Source organism: Micromys minutus (assembly GCF_963924665.1).
Source record: "Micromys minutus genome assembly, chromosome: 32".
Classification (NCBI taxonomy): domain Eukaryota; kingdom Metazoa; phylum Chordata; class Mammalia; order Rodentia; family Muridae; genus Micromys; species Micromys minutus.
The window spans coordinates 93,913-108,599 of NC_137967.1; the positions used below are offsets into that span (position 1 = coordinate 93,913).

The 14,687-nt window shown below is 37.8% G+C and overlaps 1 protein-coding gene across 1 annotated transcript in view; it reads right to left on the reverse strand.

The window, feature by feature from the left end:
- GAS2 (growth arrest specific 2) overlaps positions 1 to 14,687 on the reverse strand; it is a gene marked incomplete at its 3' end in the record, with an annotated part of 137,498 nt that overhangs the window by 50,966 nt on the left and 71,845 nt on the right. The window contains exon 6 of the mRNA XM_080908300.1: positions 8,869 to 9,010. Coding sequence (XP_080764426.1) covers positions 8,869 to 9,010 — 142 coding nt within the window. The remainder of the gene's footprint in view (positions 1 to 8,868; positions 9,011 to 14,687) is intronic.

Genomic DNA, 14,687 nt, shown 5'->3' on the forward strand with positions numbered 1-14,687 from the left:
AGGGCAAATGCACATGACTGAATGTTTCTTCAATACAATCCCACTATACCAATCTATTTATTTTTGAAATAAATGAAGAACAAATAAATTTTCTTGGAAACTTTTTTCTTGTTTGAAACTCTAAGGCTTTATTCTGAAATTTCACCAACATATTACTCAGACTCATTTACATTTTACCTCAACTTAGGTATTATACATATTAGCTTACATGTAAAAATGAAAAACTAAAATATGACTCTGATTAATGCTCTTTTGAAGTTCTCATGAATAGACATGAATACTTTAAATCATAAGAACAGTTCTAGAAAAATTCATTTGTTTTCATTATTCAAGTAACTTTTAGAATGTTTTTAAATGAGACAAGCCAGCATAACCCAAACATCTTATATATTCAACATTAATGCTTATTATTTGAAATAATCTGCTGTTAGCAGCTACCATTATATATATATATATATATATATATATATATATATGATTGATTTAACAAATATGAAAGGTTAGCACTTACAACTGGCCATCAAGAAATTCAGCTGATAACAGAAACAATGGCTTAATGAGATTTTTAAGAAAATGGATGCATCTAGAGAATATCATTCTAAGTGAGATAACCCAGTCACAAAAGAACAGACATAATATGCAGTCACTGATAATGGGATACTAACCCCAGAAAGCTCTGAACACCCCAGAAACAACACACAGACTGTGTGAAGTTCAAGAAAAAAAAGAATATATTTTAATTAAAATAGAACTATATCACATCCCCCTTTCCTTCCTACAGCCCCTCCCAGTTTCTCTCCTATTCCCTCAAATTAATAACCTCTTTTCCTATATTATTGTTACATATATACATATGTGTATGTATATGTGCCAACAAATACTTAATTACAACCTTAAAAAAAAAGAAATTCAGCTGAAGTACACATACGTGCGTGTATATTTCTCTGCCTTACTCTTTGTGACTGAGTCTCTCACGGAAACTGGAGCTATGTTAATGACCAGCAAGTTTCAGTGAAGCAAACAGAAGTAACATTATTTTGAAAGTGAAAGAACTAACTTTACAACACTCATGTGCATTAGTATCTTTCTAATCCTAAAGTTTACATTCACACAGTCCTAAAATGATGGGTTGTTACTATGATAGTAGCCTAATGAAATCAATATTGATCAACCTGAGTATCACCTTGTAAGGTTTAATTCCTTAAAGGTTAGGATAATATTTTTTATCTCATCTTAAACTTTAGACACAAAGTATATCACCCTAATTGTATAGAAAGAGTTTAACAGGTGAACTCTGGGCACATACATTATCATACGAACAAGTACATGGATTCTACAGGACAGACAGGGAAATCACTGGAGAAGAGAAGGCCTGGATCTAGATAGCATTAGAGACAATTTTCACTAAACAGTAAGGGAACATCTTTCATTCAGTTAGTAAGCAGGGCATGGATTTGAAATCTGAGTTTTTGCTATTTTGTTATGGTAAGGCTAAGGCAAATGGCATGCATGATGGGAAGTGGTGATGTAATCCCTTACAAATCAGACTTGCATTCTGACACAGCCAGGAGCTCATAGGGCACAGAATTCACCTGAACACTGGTTTTTGCATACCTCTTCCTACAGATGTTTGTAAGATGCCACATATATGCAGAGCATCTTTACCACTACTGTAAGGGTGGTGAGGAGAAGACAGAGGATACCATAAAGGAGCTAGAAGACAGGGATGAGATCTTTGTCACATAGGAGCCTAGAAAAAAAACAAAGCTCACAGTTCAAGGCATCACAACTTACTGAGCAAATTCTCTACTGAGAAAGGCCAACCCTGGGATTGTGTGGGAAACAACTCCAACTTGCAGGATCCTCAGAAAAACACAGAACCTGTGTGCTGATACATGAGAAACATTTTCTCAAATGGCCTGCCCTTACTTCATTTATTCTTCACTACAAAAGTACACTTGGTAGTTGCTGATGTTGTTGTGTTGTTATTTGTTTGTGTTTTTAAATCATGGGCTTCTTTTTTTTTCATTTATGTTAAGAACAGAAGCAAAAACAGAAGAGAACAGGCCAGACTAGGAGCATTGGAAACACATAGTTAACTGTGCATTATGACAGTCCTGCTTCTTACATTACCATGAGGTAATTCTGTCTGCCAGGTGCTCTGTTCTTGGCTAGGAACTGAGCCAGTTTGGGTTGAAATGAGATTTCAAGAGGGGCCCAGTTACAGAGAATTATATTATCTCTCATCCCCAGACTGAGGAAGTTGGTGAAGAGAAGGGAGATAGTAAGAGCCATTTCTTAGAGCTGCATTTAACACCCTCTGAGAGTAAGCTCAACACAACGGGATGAAAAGAGGAGCACTCAGGCTGACCTCGACGCCTATCAGGGCAGAATCGCTCCATCAGGACATAAGGAAGAAAGCAATCTGAATGAACACCACTGTGCTTCCTCTGAGAGATCTTGATTAAGGAAGGGGTGCTTTATTGTCCACATAAAAGGTCACCTATTTCCCTGCAGTTCCCCTAAGAATCAGACAAGAAAATGTGAGCAAACAAAGGTGGCTTCAGTCCTGGCTCTTTCTGAAGTCATCCGCTGGAATATGATCATCTTGGCACAGCGTCCCTTTCTGTCTTCTCGGCTTCTGTTTCCTTTGCCTCCTCCTTTTGTTCTTCCATACCCTCATCTTTTTTCACTTTTTGAAGAAGCATATAATAGCTGTATGCTAACTCAGTGCTTACTGTACACAGAAACTTAGGGAATCACCTCTTTTTATCTTAAATTCTTCTTTTCTTTTAGTACATTTATTGGGTTACATTAAGTTCCTTTCCAAATGGCAATGCGTACCTGGTATGTGACAAAGTGGTTGTAATGCTAGCTATTTCCTTTTTTACCTTAGATACATGGGGTCTGATTTAAATCATTAATGAGGTTCAGATTACTTTTCTTTCTGTCCCACTGTCCCTGAGATAAAATACTTCAGTGAAAAAACATTAATGCAAAAAATTCAATGCAGTTTACAAGACTAAAGAATGAAGGAGACTATAAAAAAGGTCTATGTTCCAGTATATTTGAGAAATTCCAGGTCAATTAGATCTTTTGAGGGAGCTCAGTATACCCTCCATGATGTTGGCAAGCTTTCTGAATGCCAGGCAGAGAAAGTAATACTTTGTATTTCTCACTAACTGACTCTTTCCCCACAGGCATTGTGGTGGTAGTGTTTCTTTAAGCATTCTTTGGGAAATGCTTAAAATCTAAAGATTTTACAGGATACAAGGGTTCTCACTGGTAAGAGGCAGATGTGTCTACTTTGTACATTAAATGTGTTCACTAATATACATTCCTCCATTAAACTAAGAGTTATATTCTCACAAGTGCTCGTATAAATTTGAGCTGGAAGAACAAATGTTACAGCCACAGCAGCTTGAATGTCCTTCTGTCTTGGGTCTCTATATGACTGTGCGGTTGTTGTTATTGTTATAAGTTGGAATATTAGTAAAACAGAATATACTCCCTCTCAGGGTTATTCTAAACCTTGGGATTCTCTTTTATTTCTCCTTGTCCCAAAGATAAAGAATGGCTAGCCATAAGACAGGCTCTTGAAGATATGGTAGCATTCTTCCTCCTTCTCCCTGGTTCTGGTAACAGCACTTCTTGCATTTCTAACAGGACAGCAGAGCACAAATGATGTATGGTTCAGAAGAAATAGGTAGATGTAGACTAATAAAGCACCATTCTTGACTGTGAAAATCAGACTGCACCATGGGATGAATGGATATTTAGGTCTCATTCACAACTACTTCATTGAACACATATAAATACTTTAGATAACAGTAAGTTAGGTATAACACTTATCTGGGATGAGAAATCCCAAGAAAAAATTCATGTGTGGGCTTGACAAATAAGTTCAGTGAGTAAAATGTTTGTAATGCAGATATGTAAATCTGAATTTGGATCCTCGGTAGTCATGTATTAAAAAAAAAAAAAAAAGGAATCACATGAATATAAACCCATACATTGGGGGACATAGACAGGAGAATCCCTGAAGCTCTCTGGCCAGCCAGTTGGCCTAAAACATGGGCTCCAGATTTAGTGAGTGGCTCTGTAAAACACTACCACCACCATTAGGTAAAGAGATAAACAAAGAAATACCAGTGTAAGCCTCTCTAGCCTCTGTGTACATGAATACACATGTGCTCAAACAAGCACAAGCACCTCCACAGGTATACATGCACACAATCTTTTATGGAAAGTAACACAATGTGAATATTGAAAAAATATATTTAAGTATGCATTTAAGAGAAAAGTATCAAGAAGTATGGCGAGGAACTAACAACAGTAACCTCAACATGAAAGAGGTAGATCAAAGGAAGAAAGAGTTGGAAAACATACAGGGTTAGAACAAGGAGACCTGTGAGGTACCAGTGGGGCAGTGCTTTAGGTGGATCCCAGAGGATCCTATTGATTCTGACTCCAGCTTGCATTGTCTTAAATTATGCTGGTTGCAAGGGCTGCCTCCACAGAGGATTTTCAAGACTCCAGTGATAAAACAAAGCTGTGAGGTTCTCCTGGCCAAGTAATTAGGAAATAAATGAACACTGGCCAGACATTCTTTAGGCCTGGCACCACAGTACAGCATGAAAAGAGTCTAAGTACATGTCCCAACTGAGGGGAGTAATAAGAATGGGTGTGACCCTGTAGACACTTGACTTTTGATAAAGAAGCCAAAACCATACAATGGAGAAATGAAAGCATCTTCAACAAATGGTGCTGTACTAACTGGATGTCTACATGTAAAAGAAAGAAAATAGATCCAACCTTACCATCCTACAAGAAACTCAAATCCAAGTAGATCAAGGACCCCAACATAAAATGGAATACACTAAGTCATATAGAAGAGAAAGTTGGAAATACCCTTGAATGCATTGGTACAAGACACAGTTTCCTGACCAGAACAGGAACAGCTCTAAGACCAAGAACTGCGAAATGGGGCCTCATGAAACTACAAAGCTATTGGAAGGCCACTGTCAATAGGACAAATCATTACCTATAGATTAGGAAAAGATCTTTACCAACCCTACATTTGACAGAGGGCTAATATTCAAAATAAACACAGAACTCAAGGATTTAGACAGCAACAACCCAAATAACCTTATTAACAATAGGGTACAGAGCTAATCAAAGAATTCATAACAGAGGAATATCCAATGGTTGAGAATCACTTAAAGAAAAGTTCAAAGTCCTTAGTGATCAGGTAAATGCAAAAAAAAAAAAAAAAAAAAAAAAAAACAAAAAACATATCTGAGGTTCCATCTTACACTCATTGGAATGGCTAAGATAAAAAACTCAAGAGACAGCACATGCTGGTAAGGATGTGGAGGGAGGGGAACAATCCTCCATTACTGGTGAGAGCAAAAACTTGTACAACCACTTTGGAAATCAATTTAGCAGTTTCTCAGAAAACTAAGAACAGTTTTACCTCAAGACACAGCCATATCACTCTTGGGCATACACCCAAAAGAAGCTCTACCATCCCCCAAAGACACTTACTCAACATGTTTATAGCAGCTTTATCTGCAATAGTGAGAACTGGAAACAACCTAATTCCTCAAATGAAGAATGGATAAAGAAAATGTGGTACATCTATACAATGGAATATTACTCAGCTATTAAAAACTAAGACATCATGAGTTTTGCATGGAAATGAATGGATCTTGAGAATATCATCCTGAGTGAGGTAACCCAATTTCAAAAAGACATTCATGGTATGTACTCACTTATAAGTAGACTATTAGCCATAAAATACAGGTACCATGCTATACTTTGTGGACCCAAAGAAGATAAACAAGAAGGAAGGCCAAAGTGAGGAAGCTTGAATCTCACTTAGAAGGAGAAATAAAATAGTCATAGGAGGCAGATGGAGAGAGGGCATTAGAGGGAAGGGAATGGGGAGGGTAATGGGCATTTCTCTATCAGGTGTGGGGACAGACAGGAGAGATGGCTAGATGACCGTGAAAACTAATGGACATCTGCAACTGACAGGGGCAAAGATGAGGGGGAAATATCTAGGGATACCTGGGATAAAAGAGGTGTCCATGAATCAATGAGGGTAAACTTAGCTGTGACTCACTACACTGGGGATATGGAATCTGAAGAGGCCACCTCCTGAAGCCAGGCAGATATACCAATAAAACAATAGAGCCACCAAACCACCCACAAAACTTTCAACCCCAAATTTATCCTGTTTACAAGAAACTCGGGCATAGGGGATGGAGCAGAGTCTAAGGGAATTGCTAACCAATTACTGGCCCAACTTGAGAGACATCCCATGGGCAAGTACCAATCCCTAACACTATTAATGATACTCTGCTATGCTTGTAGACAGGAGCATGCTGTCCTCTGAGAGGCTACACCCAGCAGCTGACTCAAACAGATGCAGACACCCACAGCCAAACTGTGGATGGAGCTCAGAGATTCTTATGGAAAAATATGAGGAAGGATTGCAAGACCCAAAGGGAATACAAATCCCACAGCAAGAACAATAGAATCAACTAACCTAGACCCTTGGGGCTCCCAGAGTCTGAGCTAACAATCAAAAAACATACATGGGCTGGACACAGGCTTCCCCAATCAATGAAGCAAATGTGCAGCTTGGTTGAGTAGGTTGATGTTAAAGCAATAATCATGGTTGAACAGTGGAGAGGTAGGCGGAGAAAGAGTCTGGAGGAGCAAAAGAGAAGGAGAGGAGGCGGAAATTGGGGAGGAAGATGGAAACATGTGAATGTTTCTCTTGGCACATTTCTACCTTGATAAGGTTATTATAATTATTTCTAAGGGTTTCTATGGGTCTAATTAATCTTATTTGGATGGGCAGTTTATATCTTTGTCCGCTGGTTGTGAGCTTATTGTGTAGAAGGTTTGTGGATTAAGAATTTAACATATAAACCTGTTTGGTAAATTAATGATTGTGAAGTCATGTTTCTACCAGGCGGTGGAGAAAAGTGAATGAAAACAATAAGCAGGGTTGGTGGAGCGTGCCCCACCTGAGTTCTTATAGGTGGCATGGAGCTTCCAAGTTAGAGACCCCACAGTGCCATGTGACCCCACAGGAGCTGGCACTAGCTCGGGATAAAAGGTTTCTACTTTTTAATATTTACCACAACATGGTCTTAATGTGGGTCCAGAACAACTAGAGTTGTGACTATCCCAAAATCTGTTGCCTGCATGTAGGATATGTTCTTGTAGTTGGGCTGCCTTGTCTAGCTTCAATGGGAGAGAAAGCACCTAGTTTCACAGAGACTTGAAGTGCCAGGGTTGGGGGATACCCAGGGAGACCCCACCCACTCAGAGAAGAAGGGGATGGGGGATGGGAGATGGGGGAAGAACTGTGGAAGGCATGACCTGGTTGGGGGGGGCGCAATGAGCGTGATGTAAAGTGAATAAGTAAAATAATTAAATTAAATTAAAAAAAACAGAATGGGTGTGGCAACCCATAGAAACACATTTGTAAGAAGACCAAATTCTTACTAAGTATAAAGGAAAAGCATAATACACCATGGAAAAATTACTCTCAACATGTAAACAGCATGCCTTTGTTATTATACAATGTCATCCAATTATTGTACTAAGTTTAAAAATGAAAGTTTATGAGAAGCAAGGCAGGTGATTGATCCTAAAAGGATCCCCAGAACACTTTCTTGTGGTATAATAGCTCCCTGACTATTTGCACATTCTGAGTAGTGGGCGAGGCTACCAAAACCTTCCTGGATTAAAATGTATTGTATGGGCTACCTTGGTGGGCCAAGCTCAAGTGTACTACCTCCATGGGGACTCACAGTTGCTCAGGCAGTTGTTAAATTTCTGCTTTTAAAAATTTGTCATGTGGAGAAAAACAAAAAATGGGTACATGTCTTTCTGCACATGAAAGCACCCATCAGTCCACTCTCTTTCTCAGCTCATACCTTAGAGAGGGAATTCTGCAGTCCTGGCAGCCATGCATCCTAACAACTAAAAGCATCAAGGTTGCTACCAATCTTCCACAGACTTTGCTTGCTCTGGTAAGACATTACTTCAGTCTTATACCTCTAGTCAAATAAGCTTTCAGGCAATTATAACCCATAAAAACAAATTTGCATAAGCCACACCAAACCAAGTCATACCTTTTCTTGTTCATTAATGTCTTCATGAATTTAAAATAAGTATGACAGCACATGAAAATAATTTTCAAATATATCACTACCATAAGTGAGGATTGTTTAATACATCTAGAAACTACTTATCCCTATAATAATGATGTCAATGCAGTGAGTTCTAAACTCCAAAGTCTCTGCCTAGAATACTGCAGAGTAGACAGACCCTAGAGTTACATCAACACCTGCTGGAACCTAAGTTCCTCTCCTCCTAGCATCAGGAAACTTCCAATTTCCACCCTCCTCTCTGTGAACAATCTTTCATTCAGATATAAGAGCTCTCAAAAATAATAATAATAAAGGACAACTCTGGCCGATACCAGACAATCAATAAAGTCCAGTCACCTTTTCTGCTAGATGCATTGTCCCCTTCCTCAACAATCCTCAAGATTCCTATCTATGTAAGGAGGTACTAGGAACTAATAAGAATGAGATTTAAGTGTTTTCAGAAAACATTTTCAAGGAGTTGATTCATTTCCTAGATTTTCAGATACTGTTCTATGAAATTAAGTGGCACTTTATTTTAAATCACTGGTTCAGTTTTGAGTTTCAAGATGAGTTGTAGGAGCACAAATTTTTCTCACTGGAGTTAAAATGAATTTAGATGAGCTGAAATGAAGAAAGGTCAGATCTGAGAAGCACAGTAGGTTCTGTAGTTGGAAGACTTGCAAATTTCACTCACTGCATCATCCAGTAGGTTTCCAGTACTCTTCTTTCCCGAAGACTTTGATGAAGGAGAAGGTGAAGGAGACGGGGCAGAAAGTGTCTCTTCTTGTTCAATTTCTTTTTCCAGCTTTATCAGACCAGGAGGCTCCACACCATACCTTTCAAAAACATCAGACAGTTACACATATACATGCATGTGCACACAGTATAGCAATGCAACAGTTGTACAGCCTTCTGGATTGGAGTGCCAAGAACTATTGCCCTTTAAATGGCATAGATTCCCTGACACTAAAATGAGACTATATGAATTAACATCCTTGGAGCAAGGTAAAACACATGTAGCTGCTGTGTATGTGTAAGTGCACATGCATGGAGGTATATGATTTAAAAATATCCAATTTAACATGTACTGTCTCAGTAACATGAACACACACAGGGTATTTATCATAAACATTTTTCTTTATCAAAATTGACAATATCAATGCTATAATGAAAGAGTGATTTGGAATATAAGCTTGGTAATGACAGAGATGAAAATAGAGAGTTGGTATCAAAATTAAAACAGCAGAACCCTAAAATTTTTTTAAAACATAACTTATTCTAAGAGAAGAAATTTGCTGTGAGCTGTTTATTTCTGATACAGTGAGAGCATTGCACATGAATGCACAAACATTATTTCTGGGAAAGAAAACAAGAATAATTCAGAACAATGATGTATAAAAGTTTTGTAAACTCTACATGTTTAAGAGACTTAGAGATTAAAGAGGGAATGGGTAAGAGAGCACATGATAGTGTCTGCTATCCTTGTATCTCCCACAATCAGGTTTTCCTTAATTAAAATTTTAAGAAAGATGTACTAAGTTTTATAGGTCTGTATCAGCTTTTCTTAGTGGGGGGACAGCAAAGATAATTCTGAAACTTGATAGCTATGAGGCATTTAGGAAATAATCTAGGCATACATCTTCTTTAACAAAAAGATGAAGGTGTGCAGAAGACTGAGACAGGGCAGACTCTCCAATCAGGACTTGCTGTTGTCAGCTTGGCTATTCTTTCTGATCAAGTGATTGCTATAAAGGAAAGAAAACACTACTTGGTAATTAAAAGGTTGTTGTGAGCCAAGTATGGTGGCACACACCTGTGATTGCAGCACTCATGAGACAGAAGCAAAATATTAATTTTGTGATCAGTCTAGACTAATTGAAGGGATTTTCTCTCAAGATGAAACAAGAGAAACAAACCAAGAGTTATTAAATAGCATGCAATATAAATAGTCCATGAGCAGAAAATAAGTGCAGACACTGTGCTCTTAACTCTTAGTTGAGTACTATGTCAGTTTAGCAGCTAATGTCAAACCTTACTTATTTCCTCCAGTGGTGGCTTGCTATTTTAATAGCTGTCACTGCATACAAGCACAGGGCAAGTTTCTAGGGAGGCAGTTTTTCTCCTGGTGATGTTTGATCCTGACAGAGGGGCTCAGTTGGTTCAGTTCCTGTCCTCTTGGCTCATTACCTACACATCTCCCTCAGGAAAGGAAATGGTTAAGTTGATGGAGCTTTACTAGTTCACTCAGTTTCTCTAGGGAGAAATTTTCTTCTCCATGGGCCCCAGGCCATTGCCTCCTTGCTGATGGCCTTATTTTAGAGTTCAGTCGTAGACACACAACATGACTATTACCTTGGGCCTTTTAAGTCATAATGGAAACACTGCAATTCTTTTTTCTTTTATTTATTTCTTTCATTCAGAATCTGAAGAGTAGAGAAGGGTCTGTGCATCAGATGTCATTTGAGAGCTGCAAAGCTTATGTAAGAATTGAGCACAGTTTACAATGCCTCAACAGCCTCTAATCTATTAAGTAACTTTTGTTCCATAATAAATAAACAGTTGCTATGAAGATTTGGTTGCTGCATTTCATATTTCTACCTTTTGCATTTATAAACCTATTAATGCTTCATTAGAGACACATGGTATACTATGGATTCTAGAACCAGAATGATTCATAACTTCAGATTTCCTAACAAGCCAGAGAGACTTTGGAAAGCAACCCTCTAAGCTGTTACTTAGGATTATTAGCCCCATTAAGGTATAAATCTTGCCTGCATTGAATGTTCTCAAGAGAATAATATAAACCTGGTTGAGTCTGGAGGAATCCGAGAAACTGTGATCATGCCAACTCTACATCAATTGTAAGTGAAAACATCATATTTTAAAATATAGATAAATGAGAAAATATTTTATATTCACCCACAGATGGATGAAAGTCACCTCCCAAAAACAAAGTGCATATCTTTTGTCCTAAAAAATAATATAACAATAGAAAAAACTGCTATTAGAGCAGCAACAGGTTTGACTCATGTCTAACACAAAACAAACAGGCCAGCTTTGATGAAATTGGAACAGACTCACACATGGAAAATGTTTTCTTGGAGATTCTTCTTTACCTGAGAGAGCTGGAAATTGCTTACGCCACTGACACAGAAAATCAGCACTGAGCCCAGAATTCTGTGCTTAATTTGGCTCTTGAATTCTGCAAGCTGCTCAGGGTAGAGTTGGGCAGTACCAGAATGCAAATGATTATAATTTGTTGGCTTCCTGTCTATCTGGGGGCTATCAGCAGGCTATCATGACCCACCCCTAACACTAGAGACTTGCACCTACAAGCCAACTGAGTTGTCAAATGTATTTGTTCTAAAAAGGCAACCTCTCAATTTGTATCAGTAACTTCTATACCTCTTCATATACCCATCCTTTCTATAATGTTTTCACAAATTATTTTTTCTTAGAACACAATGGTAGAATTTGTAGAGAAAGGAGTTTTCTAAACCCCAATAAAGGGTCCAATCAGAGTCATCAAGGAAGCTGAATTCACTGAAGCTAAGTCTGGATTCCTGCAGGGCAGATATAGTCTAAATCCTCAGAGGCTGGAACACTTACTTTCATCTCACTAAAAACTAAGATAGCCATAGGCTTGGCAACTGTAAAAGAAGAATATAGAAATGGGTCTCTCATTTTGCTGGCAAAATTTAGCTGGGATTAAACCAACTAGAAGAAATATACCACCAAACTCATTCCTGACCTAGAAAATCTATTCAAACTATTTAGTAGTCTTGTACTTTCCAACAAGAGACATCTGTGTTCCATTGTAGTAGGGTCGGGGGACAAATTTTATAGACTAATGAAACTCCTTCTTTGTAAGGCATGTAACAGATGGTTTATAGATTCTTGCCAGATAATTTTGCCCCATTTTTACTATTTTAAGACAATGTCAACTTAGATTTATGTGTGGAAAATGCCCCAGCCATGGGAAAGGATGCATAAACTCCCAGTAGTCCTTGCAAGCCCTCCAAGTGAATCAATTACTGATCTTAACACATGATCACTTTTCTTTTAAGTAACATTTCATCAGACCATGACTGAAATAGAAGATTAAAGAAAATGTCTTCAAAATATTTCCTTTGAAGAGTCATAAACTTGTTTGGATCAAGAGAACACCAAAACCCAAAGTCATGAGATGATGCAATGTGCTGCTGATACCCAAATTTGTCACCAAACTACCATTTCAGAAGCCTTCATTTTTAATTATGAAGATAACCTTAATCTTGCAGTCAGAAAAGATGTTGAAATCATAGTTATTTACTTCTTCATTTTGCAAAATTTAATATTAAAGTACTGGTCAAAATAATCGTTTGATTTTGTTGAGTTGCTTTAGTTAATGCCATATTTTTTGAAGTCAGAATTGTGTATTTTTCTGATACACTAGTAGAGAGATTTTACCATCCAACAATGACAGCTTTGTTTAGTTAAAACCCAAAGAAAATTTACAATGAGAACAGAAGTAATATCATCTCAGAGCCCAGATTAGGCCCAGTTTTGTTCTGCTGAGTGCCACTAGGCAGAAAAGTAAAGCAGAGGTTCCCAGTACGGTTTCTGAAGTGATGGTAGTGCTCTTAAGAATATACATGTGAAATGTGGAGGTATCACTTAGAGTGAATTATAAGAAGGCATCCCCTATCAGTGCAAAAAACACAAGACTCAAGAGGCTTCAGGAATTTCAGTAGGATCAAACTCATCTTCATGGAAGAAAATAATTGTCGTTTCTGGGTGTGCTCTGAAAACCACTCATAGTTTGGGATAAAACTATTCAAATGCATTAATCTGTGTGGAATTCAGCAGCAAGCACAAGAGAGCAGGGAGTGACTTCAACTATCTAAATTTAGATCTAAACCTCAGGCAGAGCTTAGATGTGAAATGAGACTAGGTGGGGTGGGTTGGTTTTCCTTCATGCTATCCTACTTCCAGAGCTTCTGGTATAACCAAACAAATAGCTTGGATGTGTTCAGAAAGAAAGAAATGGGCATTTTTACCTAAATAACAGTTTATTTGACTGGCATCCTATCTATTGTCTAGTGAAAGTAACAGCAAGAGAATGCACTGACCCATTTTCTTTTGTGCTAAAGCAATCTTTTAAAATTAATATAAAAAATATAAAAAATTTTTATTTTACCTCAATAATCTGTAATTATTGAGGTAAAATAAAAAATTCCTATATATTCACTAAAAGTTTATTGGATATGGTAATTTAAAGAATTTGGGATTGCTTTTGACTATTAATTATAAATGTATATTCTTTGGCAGTGTTTGCTGCTGGAGCACAGTCTCATACAATATACTAATTCCCCTAATTTTCTATGTCAATCTCTATCTAAGTTCACCCAGTTTTATCTTTCACCCCATTTTACTGGTTCATGTGATCTGGACACCTACATGAACATACAAGCAAGCAAGTACATAGATATAAAATATGTAAAGTAAATGCATCGACTTTAAACGCATAAACAGCCCCTCCATGCTTGAAAATGATATGAAAATACATGCATTTAATGAAATGCTACCAAGGATGGCTTGGGCAAAAACTGTCCTGTCCTCATGACAGTGTTCTCTATCAGAGAAACATCTAAACCCATTCAACACTCATCGCCCCCCACCAAGATGTCTTCAAATCTTCTCGTCTCCATTTCCTCTCTCAATATCATAGAACTATCAAAAGCCTTATTAGACAGTTTGCAAGGTTGCAAGCAGAAAAGCCTAAAGCCAGAGCAAACTGGTTTGTCTAACCGGGTCTTTTCCTCGGTTTACTTGGCTGGGATCACAGCAATTACTTGCTTTGGGTTTTTCCTACAGGAAAAAAATTCATAACACATCTTTACATAAGAATAAAGGGGACTGGAGAAATAATATCTCAGTGATTAAGGACAAGTACTGCTTTGATAGAGAACCCACACAATGAGGCACACAGCTACCTATAATTTCAATTCCAGGGACTCAGACAACCTTGTCTGGCCTCTGCAGGTATCTGCACAAATATTCACAGACCTTCACTTACACATACATGCATACACTTACTTTAAAACCACCAACTAAAGAGTACACATGGAGCAACCCATGGCTTCAGTCACATTTGTAGCCGAGGATGGCCTTGTCAGGCATCAGCAGAAGGAGAGGCCCTTGGTCCTGTGAAGGCTCAATACCCCAGTGTAGGGGAATGCCAGGGCAGGGAGGTGGGAGGGAGTCAGTGGGTGGGTGGTGAAGCACCCTCATAGAAGCAGGAGAGAGGATAGGGTAGGGAGTTCCAGAGGGAAAATTGGAAAAGGGAATAACATTTGAAATGTAAACAAAAAAAGTCCAGTAAAAGAAAAAAATCTTATAAAAATAAAACCCATTCTTTTTGTTAAAAACATAGAAAATCATATAAAAATTAATCCCATTCAATTAAAAATTAAAATCTGAGAGGTAAAAATAGATAAGACAATCAAGAAAATATGTAAATGGGAGACTAAA